This window comes from Aulonocara stuartgranti (assembly GCF_965226115.1).
Source record: "Aulonocara stuartgranti genome assembly, chromosome: 11".
NCBI classification, from domain to species: domain Eukaryota; kingdom Metazoa; phylum Chordata; class Actinopteri; order Cichliformes; family Cichlidae; genus Aulonocara; species Aulonocara stuartgranti.
In genome coordinates, this window is record NC_138947.1 from 15,062,603 (window position 1) to 15,080,790 (window position 18,188).

The window sequence follows — 18,188 nt, forward strand, 5'->3', positions numbered from 1 at the left end:
GTTTTCGTCTCTTGCCCACCGATGCCTTCTTGTTCCAGTAGCCCACTTTTCGTCAGGGTGCCCTGGTTCCTCAACACCTGACGCGGACCTTGTTGATCCGGGCGACGTCCGAGCCGGCATGCCTTCATATTTATCTGTCTCGCTCATGTCTGCGGTAGGCTTGCTTAGCATAGGGGGTCTAGCCTTAGGACCCTTACTGGATACAGACGCCCCAGGCAGGAATCGAACTTGCGATCCTCTGTTCCAAAGGCGTGTAGTCTAACCACTACGCTAGAGAGAGATAGATATCTCTATCTAGCTATCTATCTATATATATATATATATATATATATATATATATATATATATATATATAAAAAAAAATAAAATGTTCAGAAATTTATAGACCTAACTGACCATTTACAACAGGACTTCTGTATGTCTCAGGGGAGATCTGCCCTGGCCACATATGTATCGAGTCTTGCACAGAGTATAAGTGTTGAGTATTTTAGAGTAGCATAAAAACTGGGACCAAAAATGACCTCATGAAGGCCTCCTGAGAGCGATTAGTGGTTTTATTGAAGCCTTCTTACAGTAAACAAGTTGTCATGACTGAAGTGGTCCATGTGCTTTTGCTTTTATTAATTGTAAACAGTCTAAAAACAATAATTTCTCTACACAAACCTGTAACTGGCTTTAATTTCCCCGATTCATAAACCTTTCACTGCCATGTCTGTTTTAGCTCAGCGCTGGGATTAAAAAAAAAAAATAGCACTGCACTTCTTCTCTGCATGGCATTGTGCTAACAGGACCTCACTCCTGTAACATGATACTCCCTCTCCATTTTGAGAATACCACTGGGATTACCACTGTGTATATGGACACACAGCAGCCTCAAGTGCATGTGATGAAAGAGACGAGGCACTGGAAGAGTCTCTAAACCATTTATTATGTTTCCTTACAGCTTTCCTACCCTTATTCCCATCAGCTGTGACACACAATGTGATGAACATAACTGACACTTTACTTTTGGCAGGACAACCAATGAGAGAATGGATCACGCACAACTAGAGGGAGGTAAAAGCCACAGAAAAAAAACAAAAACAAAAAAAACCCCAATCATAATTACACAAGAGACGCCAGTAAAAAGACAGAGTTGATCGACATGAGCTGTCACACAGTTTTACACAGAAAAAAAGTTCATGAACTTTTACTTAAAGTGTGGACTGCCCGTCCACCTCAAGGTGTAATCGTCAGCCTTTACAGCTTGAGCACTGAGTTGCTTCTAGTTTGCACAGACTGTTCTCAGTGGACTTGACTGTTATCAGTGCAGTACAGTGTGTGTCAGCCTGTCCCTTTTCTTTGTGACAGAATACAACCCCCCGCCCCCCCAAAAAGAGGAAAATGAGGGAATGACATCATCACAAATGCTTTGAATGAAAAAAAAAAAAAAAAAAAAAAAAAAAGGGGAAAAGGACTAAGTGCTGAGAACGAGGGATGAAGAACTGGACCGTCTGGAGTTGGACTCTAATCCAGTCGCATTGCAACTGCCCGCATTTTATGCCTTAGCGTTGATGATGTCGATGAACTCTGGCTTCAGGGAGGCTCCGCCTACGAGGAAACCATCAACATCCTTCTGGGAGGCAAGTTCTTTGCAGGTAGCACCGGTGACAGAACCTGAGGAGAAGAAATGACGCTTGAGAAGAGATCGATGTGGGACTCAAAGGAAAACAGCTACCCAGCACAGCACTGACCTCCGTAGATGATCCTCACAGAGTTGGCAACGGCCTCAGAGACGTTGGTCTTCAGCCACTGCCTCAGTTTCTCATGAACTTCCTGTGCCTGAGATATTACACAGGTGACATTGTGTTGCAGGCTGTAAGCACAGCAAGTTAAATATTCAGTGATTTCTAATATTTACCTGCTGTGGGGAGGCGGTTTTCCCAGTGCCAATGGCCCACACAGGCTCGTAGGCGAGCACGACCTTGCTCCAGTCCTTTACATTGTCTGTGAAAGAGACGTGTGATAAGATTTATATTTCACAAGAGTTCGGATATCCACCACACTCTTGCTTGCACAAGCATGTACAAGAATGTCTGTTACAACATTTGAACTCAGGTTGGCATAAAACCTGTGAGCTGCTTACCTGCGATGACCTTGGTCTGAGCAAAGACGACCTTCTCAGTGATGCCTCCCTCCCTCTCATCCAGCTTCTCGCCGATGCAGGCGATCACGCCAAGGCCGTTCTCCAGAGCATGAGCAGTCTTCTGACCAATCAGCTAACAACAAAGGAGACAATGATGAATATTTAACGTTTTTTAAAAATCTAAATGACTGCCATTAAAAAGAAATAATAATAATAATAAAAAAAAAAATCTATCCATGTTACCTCATCATTCTCTCCAAAGACGTGGCGCCTCTCGGAGTGTCCCAAGATCACCCAGTTCACACCGCAGTCCTTGATCATCGCAGGGCTGGAAGACGAGATTATCACACAGTGAACATAAATCAGAATTCCACAAATTCCATTGTAATGAACGTTTTCTCCCTCCCTGCCTGAGTGTGACACAGTTTGTATATACAAGAGATGGAAACAGCCACCTTGATGTCACATTCAGAAGACTCAACTTTAGCATTTTTGGCTGTAGCCATCTTGGACTTTGTGGTTCTGAAATCAGGGAGAGGCCACACGCTCCTATTGTAGTCACTTGTCAATTTCAAAGTAGGCCCGTCCTAAACTGCACCCTGTTTCATCATCCAATTCCATGTCAATGTGGCTATAATTTACAAAAGTGAGATAAGACTTAAAATTGGTGAACAAGACCAATAATTCATTAGGAAAATGTTTGAGGTCCCAAAGGAAGCATCACTTTCTCAGACTTCAGGAAGAGTCGCCCTCTGCTGCCCATTAGAAAAACTGCAATCTGTCTTGTTTGGCTTTACCAGTCTAGGCCCCACCCACTCCTTGTAAAGAAACATTGTGATTGGTAAAACTGTACTTATTCAACCAAAGTATAACCATCAAGTGCTTTTAGTCGGCATTTTGACTGTATAAGTATATACACATATATATGTATACACTCATACACATAAGCAGTTTATTTTTATATGTTTTGTTTATTTCTGACGTCATGTTTGGAACTACAGGAGCACACCGTTACAACAGTGTCTGTGCCTGGTGTCCTAGTGCTGAGAGGCTTGTGTCATCAGGCAGGACTCTTTGCTCTTAGATATTTCTCTCGTAGGTTTCTCATAAAGAGAAGCCCCCATGTACTTGTTAAATATAAAACAACTGATAGGGGCAGGATGTAAAGTTAGTTTTGATGAATGGACAAATATTAGACTTAATGAAAATATTGTCTGACAGCAACCCTGTAGGAAGTGTGGATAAGAAACTTTGATGTTAATTTGTAGGAGGTAACTCTCAGAACATTATTCTAGATTGATTTGATTGTCCTCACCTTGACACGTGCTCTACTGTTAAATGAATCAACCCAGTTAAGAGTGAAAAAGAGGGGGGGGGTCACTTTGGCAACACTCTGGGATTCCCCTAAAATCACCCCTGGATTAATTTATTTATATAGCAACAAAGCACAGCAACAGTTGGCTTAAAGTGCTTTAAATTTTAAGGTAGGGACACTAGAACTCCTTGTAAGATTCCTAACTGTATTTTGAGAGTGTGAAATCAGGAATTAGGAAAAATAACCTGAATTAAATACCTGATCTCCCCAGTGAAGGCACCCTTGGGAACTTTGTAGCAGTTCTGAGCGGCCACACCGAACTTGGAGTCCAGTTTGGACCTGACAAAGTCCAAGTAGATCGATGGAGCGCCGCACACCACCTCTGTTAAAGGAGGAAAAAGAAAAACACTTAGGTTACAGTTAGTTAATCCAGTTACTCTTAAAACCCAATATTAGAATATTTATGACCACCTGACATCCATCAAGCAGAGTTTGAAACCTCCTTGTGGTACCTCAGAGAGGCAGTGGCTATTAATGGGCCTTTTGTGATGAGGAAAAGGCACAGAAAAAAGCAACAGTGGTAATTAGACTATCAAAGCATCCTCAGTGATTAGTTTGACGTGTTTTTATATATGCGCGTCTACAGTTCAGTTAATCTGAGCCATGCCAAACACAAGAACACATTTTTTTCCACACAGCACTACTGCAACTAAGAGGCTGAACTGAATCCATCTTTAAAAATCAATAATCTGAGAGCTTAATGGGCCAGTGAGCAAAATTCAAAGTGAATGACTGGGAACTAAAAAAATAAATAAAATAAAAACCACAGGAAGCACTGGTTCAATATGAGGTACAGTCTGCAGCAGTCAAGAAGAGTACAGTAAAGTTAAGACACTGACATTCACATTGTAACTATATCTTTGGGGTTATGGAGTCTATATTAAACACTGCCCGTTATTATTAGTTTGGCAAAGGTCAGTCAGGTCTCCCTGCAGTAAAGGTCTGAGTTCAGCCTCCAAAAGGTCACCTGCCATGGCTGCATTCAGCAGAGGTCAGAGACAACCCATGCACCCCAGTTCAAAGGGTCAAACAGAAGATCCAGAGTTTATCCAATATATCCAATATCCAACAGGTCGGTCTGAGGATGAAACAGGTGAACTCTGACTTTAGAGGCAAAAGCACGGGGAAAAAAAACTCGTCTTCATTTTCACTTCAGCTCTAAAAATGGGGTGGATTCATTAAAGGGAGCAAGGTCCAAGGATCGTCTGAGCAGACTTCAGTCCTGAGCACTCAGGCCTGTGAGTGCACACAGCATTGCAGTTGCATAACAAACACACAGGAGGAGATAAACGGGCCTGTGACAGCAGACACAGGCTGTCTTCAGAGTGTCATACACTTAAATAAGGGAAATATAAGCAGAGCTCAGTGTCTTAATGAAACAGCAGCTGCTGCCTCTGTCTGGTTCATCTGCAGGAAGCAGACAGCAACAGGGCAATGTCTTCTGCTGCATTCAGGGCAAGTTGGGAAAAAACTGACTACACACTCACACGAGTGAAGAGCTGAAATAAAATGAGTGCATCCGTTTTTTTTTTACTTGTTTTTGACTTTTGCGCTGTTTAAAGCTTAAGCTGCTGAATAACTCGGCTCAATATGCTGACGAAAGAGCAACCCCATTAACGACCAGCCTGACTTGAATGCACCCCGCACATCCACAGCAGAGGCAGATCTGCTCTGATGGTCTACGTGCCGCTGCAAACGCACACCCACCACGACATGAATGGAAAAAGCCATCCGAGCTTCCCTCGCCTGAGCTCCGGCACGTCTGCCAGCCGCTGGTCACGATTTAGCTCGGTTTAAAACGACCTCACGCTAATCCCGACTTTATTAAACACGGCCTGAAACAGACAGAACCTCCGGCGCCAACGCTGTCATTGATTTTTTTTATATTTTGAATGAAACTGACATTTTCATCGCGGAGGATCATTCAGCTGTGATACGAATACACAGGGATAGGCTTAAAATAACTGAAAATATGGAGACAAGTGGCCAAAAATACTGAACCCCATTCAAGAAGGGTGATGGTGTCAGAAGAAGCCACATACCGACATTTGAGTCCACCTTGCCTCCGTTCATGGTCTGGATGAGCTCCCCGAGGCTTTTCTTGTCGCCGTTCATCTTCCAGTTTCCACCAACGAAGAATTTTCTGGTCATGTTTGCGATTTTGGGGGGACGTTAGCCAAAGAGTGAAACGGTACTGAAAGTCCACTGGAGGTCCTTCTAGTCTGGGGTAAGAGAGCGGACGTTAATGAGCAGCTCGGGGTATTTATTAGCGTGAAGGTCTAACCCCTCCTCCCCCTCAGCGCCATTGGTTCACGCTGGTACGCCCGTAAAACGCGTTTCTGCCTCATTTTGAGGAAGAGGAAGAGGAGAATGTCATGCTGCGTTCAAGTGCCGTGCGGGAAAAGTAGCTTTTCCCTGGATGAACCCGTTAGTGAGGACAACAGATATGAAGTGAAGCAATCGACAGCCTTGTGTTATTTTCACTCCTTCTAATTAAAGAAAAGATGTTATTTTTTCTTATTTATTTTTTCATGTTTTTCTGAGTTAGTTTCCAGAGTGTGTTCGTTTTTATTCCTTAAATAGTTTTAATGTTAGCTCTTCTTAAGTATATGTATTTAGGGCTGTGCAGGAATATCGGGAAACGATGCATCTTACCAATATGTAACACAACTACAGCTAACAAAAATATAAATAAACAGTTGCAAAAAAACATGTAGGGATTTTCTGTTTATCTACTCGTTTAAGATACTCGTTAACAACAGAGGAAGTTCATGGATGTAGTGAATGAGGACATGCACAAGGTTAGTGTGATGTAGGGTGGGTGGTCGAAATACGGTGAGATGAATGCAGATGGTACGCTTTAGCGACATCTAAAGGGAGCATCCGAAAGAGGCAGTTATTACATTTAAGTAGTCTTGTTTCGATCAAATTTCAGCATTGATATGAATAGTATTAGCCTTTATTTCACCTGAATCCTCTAAATGATCAGACCTACGGTACCTTATTTTTTCCAATCATAAGTATCTCGCTTCTGTTACTCAGTCATGACGGTCAACCATTTGATTGGCTGTGACGACACCAATCCCGCCCACCCACTCATTGACGGCTTGTTAAAAAAACGTTGTGATTGGTGAACACTCGGGCCAGTTTTAAAGTATTTGCATATCCGGCATGCACTGCGCTAAAAATGCCCTTTTTATACTTTTAAAGTATAACTTTCAAAGGGTTTCAGTTGATACATTGGCTGTACATGTATTTAAATATATTATAAATTTTAAATATTTCCATTATTTCTGACATCGTATTTTGCACCTACAGAATCACACCGTAACAACAGTGTCTGTGCCTGGTGTTCTAGTACCGATAGGTCTCGATGTCGTATCAGGAATCTTTGCTCTTAGATATTTGTCTAGTAGGTTTCTCATAAAGAGAAGCCCTCACTCACGTGTGTAAAAGAAGCTCTGTAAGTCTATTCATGAGTAAGTAGAAGAACTCGTACCTCATCTAGAGCCTATTTTACTCTCATACTTCAATTTGTGTTACACTTATAAGATACAGACGGGCTCAAGCAGCGTTGTCCAGCAAATAGTATTAATAAAATAACACACAAAAATATGCAACATAAGGTAAACATATGCGTTCTTCGGTAGCTCTGGTGGAATAAAATCTATATTGTGAGCCTCTTAGCTCTTGAACTCTTATCTGACTTCTCTCGTAAAACTACGTGATTTTTAAGACTGTTTAATGTCACTGTTTAAAATCTCCTTTGTGTACGAGTGATCTGTGCCTGTGAGTAGTAACCGCCCGCCTTTTGATTGGCCATAGTGACACAAGTCCCACCCACTTCGAGAAGACTTCGTGATTGGTGAAAGTCACTGGCGCTTTATACCACCATAACAACAGTGTCTGTGCCTGGCGTCCTAGTACCAATAGATTTCAACTCAGCGACAGGAATCTTTGCTCTTTGATATTTGTCTAGCAGGTTTCTCATAAGGAGAAGCCCTCTTACGTGTTTAAAGAAAGCTAAATTGACATCTGATCTTTCATAAAAAGCAGCTTAAAGTTGTCTGTAGAGTTATTACTGAGTCCCATAACTAGTTTCTCTTTCACTTTAATTTCATTTCGGATTACACTTATTTACGCTCAAACAGCGTTGTCCAGCAAAAAATATCGATAAAATAACACGCTTCACTGAAAACTTAAAGTGAACATGCGTATTCTTCAGTAGCCCTGCAGGAATAAAATCTATAGCTAATGTGAGCCTAACTCTTATCTGACTGCTCTCGTAAAACTACGTGATCTGTTTAATGTAGTGATGGCCAAATTAAGCTTTCCGAAGCACTGAAGCTTGTATTGAAAAACGGTTCATTACTCGAAGCTTTTCAACACAGTCCTCTCCGGTGACATCTGGTGGTGAAAATTTTGAAGAGCAGCTTGAATCTGCAAAATAAAACGGACTGCTCAATTATCACTGCTCACTCAAGAGTGGAGTTCTCTCTGATATTGGGCCACCGTTCCGTTGCTTTGAACATGTAATTGGTTTTGTTTTCTCGATTGGGGGGCTGAAAAAAATGTAATGCGTATTTGCGTAATACATTTTGATCAATAAACTTTCCCTATTTAAACATGCACTATGGTGTGGCCTTTCTTTGCTCATAACTCCTTGATGTTGGTAAATACAATAAGTGAGCAATATATATAATATACATATGAGAATGCACAGCACATTATGGAGTATGCCCCTGCTGTGAAGTCCTGCCTCCATCTACTTGTCGTTTAATCACTGGACAGCTGGACAGGTTCATACAAAATATTAGATTAGGCCAATTGTCCTATACATATTTTTGACTTAGGGGTGGGATTGATTGTGAACTGGAAAGGGAAAATGCTTAGGGAGCTGAGTACGGCTGCATCGTCACTGATTTGTAGAATCATTTTTGATTCGATACAGGATCCGATTCAATTTGATTGGAATCTGGAAAGTTTTGCCTCAGTCAGAAATATTACAATTCTGATCATTTAACAGTATATATCCATAAGTTCGTATCTATTAAAAGAAAGCTGACACACGTGAGACTTAATTAGAGATGTAAACAGAGAGTTATGAAACCTGCAGCTGCAGAAGCCAGCGAAAAAAAAAGAGGCAAACACAGCGCGGACCCGACGACGCACCAAAATCTGACTCTGACGCGTCGGGTCCGCGCTCTGTGTTTACGTTTGTATGCAGAATCCGTAAACCTGCTCCCAGTTACTGTTTTAGCTGCATGGTGTTTGACGACATGTTGTGAGGTTTAACCTGAGATGCTGGCGTTTCAGGCATAATAACGTTAATTTACAAATCGACACGGGATTTTAATGAATCAATATCACTTTATTCAATTTAGCATGGATTGTAATCAGAAAAGCGATAATCAAAACCCACCCCTAATCAAGAACTTGCAAAGTAAAAACATGATCAATGTAAGGTAGCCCTTTTGTTATTTACATTTAAAAAGAGGATTAGTGTTACTGTGCGCTGGCTGAGTCTGTTTCTTTTCTTAGAAATAGTTTCTCCTGCCCTGGAGAAAATCCACTTGCATGGAACAGAAGAGGCTGTGGAGTGCAGGAACCACACTGCAAGCTGGTAGATATGCAGGTATTCCTGGGTCCTGCAGACTATCACCTAAAAACAATAAACAAAATGATTTTCTAAACTGTGTAGCAATGTAATGTACGTATAGTGTCAAATACATTTTTGTAGTCTTCATTAGCTTTAATTCACATGGAAGTGTTCCTAAAGTCATATGCTGTAATGATATTTACATTATGAAAACATGATTTTGGACATTTCAAGTTTTTCACTTCGGCAGATAAAATGAATTGAGCAAAATCAACTCAAAATATTCCCACACGCCAGAACGTCCTCTCTTCCTCGCTGGCTCCATATCTGTAAGTGGAATGATAACCTCGTCGCTATCTGTCACCATCAACACACTCCACGAATCCCGTGGATGATTCACTTCCTTATATCCGTTTGAATCAGGTACCGAAGCAGTTACGTGCGTAATGAAGCTTCGGACGTCACTGGTCACGTGACTTTTGCCAAACGAAGCAAGCCTCGACACAGTGCTTCTGAACCAGTGTGTTGTTTTTTTTCGACACACGCTCCGGAGCGTCAGCTTCAAGCGGGCCATCACTAGTGTCAGTATAGTGTTGGCATCCTAACCTTTAACTGCCCCCTTCTTCTTCTTCTTCTTCTTGGTTTATGTGCACCACCACCACCACTTACTGCACTGGAGTGCCATATGGCCATATGTTTGGAACACCGTGTCTCCAAGAAGACCTTCCAAAGTAAAAGCAATCTTCAGTTCCTTAATAATTCCCTTTCCTACCGATGAATCCACATTTACTTATAAAAAGTGTTATTTTATTAATATTTTTGTTAACCAACACGGTTTGAGCGAGGTCTGTATTCCAAAGTGCAACAAGCCTGACACTGTAGCAATACATTTTGCATATTCAGGTTCACTGCAGTGCATGCATAGTCTGATTTCCTGTTCACCGATAAACTGCACTCATTTCCTTCCACACCTACATGTTTTGTACACTGTAAAATCTTTGCAAACTGTGCTATAGTTCCCATTTAACATCTAATCTGCATGTTTACCTTATCTAACACTCATGAGTGCTGATAAACTATGATTAGCCTTATTCCTTTTGTTGCATTTCACATGTACAAGTCATTGGATTATATGATAAACACCTAAGGAGATATATATGAGTATATATATATGAGGTACAATTGATAATACTGTATATTATGCAACCCTAGATGTTTCACATTTATATTTGAAACCCACCCAAAGCTCATAAAATGAGTCGCTCATTATTAGCTGTGCTCTCAGGACTCCCCCAAGAAATATATATATATCTGTAGTGTTTATTGACAATGTGACTGCTGATAAAATTAGCAGTAACACTGGTTCCTTCCTTGACTTAGCTGCTGTTTTTATATCTGAGCTTCAACTTCAAAAATAAAAAAAGCATTCCTCTGAAAATGGTCAGGTACAAGGCAACTAGTCTGAACCAGTCTGAGACTAAAATGAATACTGTTATGAAAGGATTTAAAAATGAGACAAGACACTGAAATAGTATTTAAATCATTTATATTTATTATGTTTCCTTACAGCTTTCCACCCCTATCCCATGTCTTTGTGACAAAATATATAATCAAATAAAAAATGTTTTTAAATAATAAAGGAAAAGGAGGGAATGTCATCATCACAAATACTTTAAATGAAAAAGGGAAAGAGGACTAAGTGCTGAGAGAGAGGGATGCAGAACTGAACCGTCTGAATGGAGTTGGACTCTAATCCAATCACACTGCAGTTGTCCACATTTTATGCCTTAGCGTTGATGATGTCAATGAACTCTGGCTTCAGGGAGCCTTTGCCCACAATGAAACCATCAATGTCCTTCTGGGCGGCAAGTTCTCTGCAGGTATCACCTCTCACTGAACCTGAGAAGAAGAAGCGATGTGTGAGAAGAGATCAACGTGGGACTCAAAGCAAAACAGCTACCCAGCACAGCACTGACCTCCGTAGATGATCCTTACAGAGTTGGCTACCGCCTCAGACACGTTGTTCTTCAGCCACTCCCTCACTTTGGCATGAATCTGCTGCACCTGATATATCACACAGGAGACATTATGTTAGAAACGGTAAACACAATATGTTAAATATTCAGTGATTTGTAATATTTACGTGTTGAGGAGAGGCAGCGTTCCCAGTGCCAATGGCCCACCCAGCCTCATAGGCCAGCACGACCTTGTTCCAGTCCTTTACGTTGTCTGTTAAAGAGACATGCGATCTTTATATTATTGTAGGGTCTTGACATTACAGTATAAAGTGCCTTTAGGCAACCGTTGTTGTGATTTGGTGGCAATAAAAATACATTTTATTTTGAATTTTATTGTGAACCAAATTGATAAAACTTGCCTATAACAATTCAACATTCCAGCTCTCATGTGCACATAAAAACCCAGTGACAGTGTGAGGAGCTGCATACCTGCGATGGCTTTCATCTGAGCAAAGATGACCTGATCTGTGATGCCTTTCTCCTTCTCTTCCCGCGTCTCTCCGATGCAGACGATCACACCGAGATCGTTCTCCTGAGCGTGAGCTACCTTCTGGCCAATGAACTAACAGCACAGGAGGCAATGAAACATGTTTTGTGTGTTTTACTTGTTTTGAGGAATTCAGTTCTTTACATTTGCAGGTGAAAAACTAAATGAACAGGATAAATTTATCTGTAGTTACCTCATTACTCTCTCCAAAGATGCGGCGCCTTTTAGAGTGTCCCAGGACCACCCAGTCCATACCACAGTCCTTGATCATTGCAGGGCTGGAAGACCAGAAGCATTCCCATGAAGATAAACTGATTATTTTCTTTTTTTCATTGATAAACAGTATTATGACCCAGTCATTAGTTGTATTTGACTGTGATGGATGGTTGTCCTAACTGTGTGAGGATAGTGATTTTCACAAGGTTGAGTTTCAAGGATAAGAGATTGAGCAAAACATGATAAAGTCCCACTTGGAAGTGGATTTGAACATGTTAGCCGTCACCATCGTGGTCATATATAAATGCATACAGTGTTGAATTGTGAGTCACAAGGTATTTAAGTCCTAACCCATACCTTGGTTGGCTGTAGGTAGAGCAGGTCATCTACTAATTGAAAGGTTGGTGTTTCAATCTGCTAATACCCCTGATATTAAGCCCAAGTTTCTCTCTGATGAATCAGAATGTGTGTGAATGTTCGATAGAAAGCACTCACATAGAAAAAGTGCTGCATGAGTGGGTGAATAAAGTGCTTTTAGTGCTCAGGTAGCGTAGAAGAGCACTATATAAGAACCAGTTTATTTACCGTTATTATATTTGTGTAAATGGAGCTAAAATGTATAAAAGGAAACATCATGCTGTGATGCTCTGCTTTTCCTAAGATCCAGAATTTGGATACAGACTTTTAGCACCCATAGCTAGCACCATGATACCAAATAACTCTTAAGCAGAATAAAGTGCACTGTGTACCTGATCTCTCCAGTGAAGCCACCACTGGGAACTATGTAGCAGTTCTGAGCAGCCACGCTGAACTTGGGATCCAGTTTGGACCTTGTTAGTTCCAGATAGATGGCTGGAGCAGCACACACCACCTCTATTTAAAGAGAGAGAGAGAGAAAACACAATACTTGGGTTACAGATATGTAGTCCATTTATTTATCAGGGCACAAACACAGTAAATATTAAAACTAAATATTACAATATTTATGACCGTGAACTAGCTGGAGTTTGACACTTCCTTTTGGTTCTTCAGAGAAACAGTGGTCATTAGTAATGTGGTTGTGATGGCTCAACATAAAGCTGCATCTCTTGACATCTGATTAGGAAAAGGCAGCCGAAGAAAAACGAAACTAAACTACGTCACTCTTGACGTTGGTCTGCAATAACTGTTTGTGTGCAGTTCGTCCCACAGTGTTGCTAAACGACCAGCTGCTGTATTTCACAGGGAGAGAAAAGAGAGAGAGCTAACTTCACTCAGAGATGGAGAAAGATTTAGGAAGACGGATGAATAGGAGAGGAAGAAGGTAAGGATTGTTCAGTTGCACTTGATAAAGTGCAGAATTAAAGCTTTCATGCGATGTCGTAATTTTAATCACATAGTTGATATTCCTGCAAAACAAACTAAGCTATGCTCACTCTGTTATTCAAATGTTGCGTGAAAATGCTGGGTAGTTTGTATGCTTACATCTTGTTGAATTCAGTTGTGTAAATCCACAAAGACCTGTAGGTCAGCTGATCACTGCGTGCATACTAAGAAAATCTACTGAATCTACTTGAGTACATTTCAGAGCCTGTACCTTTTCACTTTTACTTGACTAAAAAAGTTGCTTCTGTACTTCAACTTTTATTGGAGTATTTTTTAACATGGGTATACTGCTTCAGTTAAATCATTTAAGTCTTTAAATACTGACCAGTCAGTATATACCATGCATCCCTGTGACATGGAAGTGCCTTCTCCATACCAGACCTTGACTTCTCTTCTTATCAGTTTCCCTCCATTAGTATAGGCTTGTACACAGTGAAGAGGGACTGAAGCCTGTGCATTTGCTTTGGGGTGTATTGTTGTTTTTTAATGGCTTATAACATTGGAATATAATGAAAGTGCTTTTATAAGTAAAGTGGGAATTGTTATGTTAAGCATTTGACCTATAGACCCATTTGTGTTGACCTATGTATACAGGTTAAGTTTTATTTTGGCATTGAAACATGTTTTTATGTCATATATGTCAAGTAATTGCTTCTTACTGCAACACTGGCATAATAGCCATTATTTCTGACCCTATGGTTGACCTTGATCATAAACCTGTCAACAAGGGCATGAATAATGAATATGGATGATAATGTCTGGGAAGATTTTTTTCACGCGCTACTGTCATATCTTAGATTTCATTCAAGTCAGTTAATAGTCAAATTTAAGTGAGTTTGTGAGTGTGAGAAGTTTCAGTAAAGGCTGTGATACAGGGATCCCATTTGCAACTAAACACTGACGATGATCACAGACAGGTTTCAATCTCACATAGAAAAAAATCAGATATGTTATTTTAGATGTTACGTGATAACACCATCACAAAACTGTCAGCGGCTGGTTTCATACTGGATCAGGAGTCTTTGCTTTTAGATGTTTGTTTAGAAGTTTGCTGTTCCATCATTATCATTATAAATTGTTATTAGTTTCCACCTTTGATGTGGTATTATTGAAAAAGTTCATTTCTGGTCTTCGGCTTTTCACACGACAATATTAAAAGTGAGTGCTTTTCCTTTTCTGCTTTTACACAAACACTTTTTCATTTAAAGCAAAGCTTTTAAATTCAGGCTACACAAAATGTCTCGTGTAGATGACTTAGTGACATCGAACCACAGAACTGGTTTTAATAAACAGGGATTTTTTCTTATTTTTAGCACATAAACACAACTTGTTATAGGTATGTAGCAGCTAAAGTATGTATTTCTGGTTATTGTTTTGACTCACATTTGTCACTATGGGCAACTTCAACAAACAGTAATTGCTTCACCTTAATTACCTGGTCACGCCTCAGGTGGCATGGAAAGAGAGAGGATGAGTAGTCCTCAGGTATTTTCTGTTGATCCTATTCTCATCACTCATGCATCACTGACTGATTGGAATGAAATGTTTGGTTTCTTTCCTGTTTGTTTGAATAAAATCATCATCCATCTAAGGAAGAATCCACTTTGTTGAATGAGTCACAGTAAAAAGCCCAACTTAGCCTCTCAGCGGCTTTTCTTAAAGGAAGTTTTCCTACAAGATGCTGCAGAAAACTGTATGTACAGATTGAAAACTTCCGAATATACACTCACTGGGAAGAGCTGGCCACAATTGTGCAAGGTGAAACAGCTGACAATGGATTGATGAAATATCGACCGTTACATGTTTGTGGAGGTGTGTTGTGCCATTGACTCAAGTTGCAGCTAATGATATTTCACAAGAATGCATAGTGCGAAATGCCCATGGACTAACGCTTAATAAATCATTTCCACGTAAAGCCTTGTAGCCTTTGATATCAATTGTTTCAAATATCTGATAAATAACCATAAGTAGTTTATCTTTGTTTCCTTGTATTGTGTTAATGATAAGATAGTACACACTTTTCTTTGAAAAAATAACCCAGTTTTAAAAGGTGAGTATATTTATAGCACAAAAACTTTTAGTGAACTCTGAAGAGCAAAACGAATGAATCAGTTGTTGGTTTCAATAACTGATTCATTCATTGTTGTTTAAAAACTTGTGGTCTGCTCATGAAAGAGCAACACCTTAACAACCAGCCTGACTTCAGTGTACTTTGCGTTTCCTCAGCAGACAGCTGCTGGCTGGACTGATGAAAAATTCTCCAGAGCTTTCCTCATCTTTCCTCACATTTTTAATGAGGTTTAAAATGACCTCAAAGTACTCCTGAACTTTTGCAGATGCTCCTGGCATTAAATGTGTCTGTGATTTTTTCCCCGTTGAACTAAAGAGTAATTTTGACCATGGAGTTGTGACATGAATACAAGGAGAAAAGCTTAAATTAACTGAAAATAGTGCAACAAGTGTCTAAATGGTGAACCTTCAAATGGAGAAATAATATCAGAAGACAAATACGTTTTCTGTGATTTTCATTTAAAAATGAAATAAAGGGTTGAATGGAAAAAAAAAAGAAAAAAAAGAAAAAAAAAGAAGACACATACCAACATTGGGGTCCAGCTTTGCAGTGTTCAGGGTCTGGATGAGCTCCCCGATGCTTTTCTTGCTGCCGTTCATCTTCCAGTTTCCACAAACAAAGAATTTTCTGGTCATGTTTGCAGGTCTTTGTGGATTTTTTTCTGAGGATTAAAACACTACAAAGCCAACAGGGGTCCTTCTCTTCTAGGGTAAGAGAGCAGCTCGGGGTATTTATTAATGCGAGAGATTTAACCCCTCCTCTTTCTCAGTGCCATTGGTTCATCCTGGCATGCCCATAAATGTAGTTGTACCTTATTTAGAGGAAGAGATGAGTTGTGTTATGATGTGCTCATGTGTCGTGTGGTAAATGGTCTTTTATAGCAAATGAGAGAGCATTTTCCATTTATTTTCACTTTTATTTCTAATAAATTCAGAGTTTCATTGTGAGACGGCATACGAATGGGTACCATGAGAGGAAGTGTGGCACTCTTTGAGGAAGTCAGGAGAGGTGAGGCAAGAGTGACAGATGACTTCAAGGTGAGGGTGGGCTTACATCACTGACCTTGCTCTGAGCCCCTTCTTGTTCGCACTGTTAATGGGTTGGTTGACACATGAGGTCAGGCAGGAGTCTCTGTGGACTGGCACATGTTCAATAATTGGTCAACAACCGTCTGAAGGGACAACTCCCTCTAGGTCTTGATGCATGCTGAATCATCCAGGTAAGGAAATCCCAAAGAGCTGATTCTGTTCACCTGGATTTAGTGTTTTCATAACATAACATAACATTTGCATAACGACTAAAACCAACATGACTAATATTGGGCCGAGAGGTCATGGTTAGTCAACCTCGCTGAAAACACTACGTTTAGATGAACAGAATAAACTTTTTGGGAACTTGAGTTTAAATACCTGGGAATCTCCAGCATTTGGTTTTAGAATTGAAGAAGCTTCTCGAATGCTAGGTGAAACATCTTCAAGACACTTAAAGAAGTCCACTCGGTTTTCTTTCCAAGCTCCTTAGATTCCCACGACCTGGATGACTGAGAACCTACACACACAAATTCTTTTTTATTGTTTTCTTCATCTTTCTTGATGATAATCCTCTTTGTTTTCTTTCAGCTGCTTTTTTTAGGGGTCACCAAAGTGAATCATCTGCCTCCATCTCTCCCTGCCTCCATCATCCTCTTCTGCCTGACCAACCCTCCTTCACTACTTCCATGGATCTTCTCCGTGGTCTTATTCTTTTTCTCCTGCACAGCAGCTCAGCGTCCAGTGTCCAATAAGATTGTCATCCAGCAGCTTTTGTCTTATTAATATGTTTCAGCCACTGAAAACCATACAAACACATCTACATGACATAATGCTCTGACTTTTCTTTAAAAGTTACATAGATTATATCAGTGCTTTGTCATGAAATGAGTGAATCTGTGCATTTGGTAGAGCTGGGCGACATGACCTCAGATCACTTTGATGATTAGTTGAACATTTTAACTTGATCGTTAATGGGGTTTTTTTTTCTTGCCCTTCTTACCCTGGTTTCAGAGTATTAGGACCATGTTAAAAAAGAAACATTGAAGTGTTTTATTCATTTTGAGAATAAAGTGTTGAGAAAAGGGTGAACTGTCTCAGTCCTCGGGGGTTTCTCGGTATGTGTTTCTCTGTACATTCTTGTAAAATACCATTAGCTGCAACCTCATTTTTTTATACAACACACCTCCATTTTTACTACACAGTAATGTAACCATCAACATTGCATCCATTCACTGCCGGCAATTTTACGTTGCACCATTGCAGCCAACTCTTCTGGGATTGAGTGTGTTTTTTTCTTTCTTTCTTAATAGATCCTTCACAGGCCTCGTATTTCTCACACAGCAGTTTATGTACAGAAAGAGAAAAATGAATCCCTTGGTACTAAAAACGATTCTGAAGCAAAATGTCTCAGACTCATCTACACAAGGTATTTTGTAGAGGGTGCAGCAGGTCGTGACTTCAATAACTTGAGAATGAGGTGATTTTCAAACTGAAACCAAATCTCGGATGAGTTTGACCCCTGACCTTGGTCAAATTTTCTGAAAATCTTGTGAATACAGTAAATTGAGAAAGATTTCAGCTAGGATTTTCTAATTCATATCATAAGTGCATTTACTAAAAGTACTGGAAGAATTTGAATCTCAGTCACCTAAACCTCAAGATCAAGGTAAGAGATCAGGTTTTCTGAAAATCTCTTGAACATGATAACTTGAGAGATGTGGAACTTCAAATTCATACTGTAGGTACATTTACTAAAAAACCTCAAACAAATCTGATGCCAGTGACTTTGACCTCAAAGTCCGATTTTTGGGGGAAAAAAGTCAGAAATGTTGAAAAGATCAACTTCATTAGTTCAAGGGCGTCTCTCAGTATGCATTCTTGTGTTTTCTTGTGAAATATCA

General features: G+C 40.1%; 2 protein-coding genes across 2 annotated transcripts; both read right to left on the bottom strand.

Moving 5' to 3' along the window:
• Positions 1-909: 909 nt before the first annotated feature.
• LOC309716863 (triosephosphate isomerase B) lies at positions 910-5,761 on the bottom strand. The gene is made up of 7 exons (XM_082550938.1): positions 5,543-5,761; positions 3,699-3,822; positions 2,369-2,453; positions 2,126-2,258; positions 1,901-1,986; positions 1,734-1,821; positions 910-1,656 (listed from the first exon to the last, which is right to left on the bottom strand). Exons 1-7 carry the CDS (start codon positions 5,649-5,651, stop codon positions 1,538-1,540), a joined length of 744 nt encoding a protein of 247 aa, XP_082407064.1. The 5' UTR covers positions 5,652-5,761; the 3' UTR covers positions 910-1,537.
• Positions 5,762-10,628: 4,867 nt separating this feature from the next.
• LOC309717411 (triosephosphate isomerase B-like) lies at positions 10,629-15,976 on the bottom strand. The gene is made up of 7 exons (XM_082551958.1): positions 15,783-15,976; positions 12,570-12,693; positions 11,798-11,882; positions 11,547-11,679; positions 11,243-11,328; positions 11,076-11,163; positions 10,629-10,998 (listed from the first exon to the last, which is right to left on the bottom strand). Exons 1-7 carry the CDS (start codon positions 15,889-15,891, stop codon positions 10,880-10,882), a joined length of 744 nt encoding a protein of 247 aa, XP_082408084.1. The 5' UTR covers positions 15,892-15,976; the 3' UTR covers positions 10,629-10,879.
• Between the last annotated feature and the right edge of the window lie 2,212 nt (positions 15,977-18,188).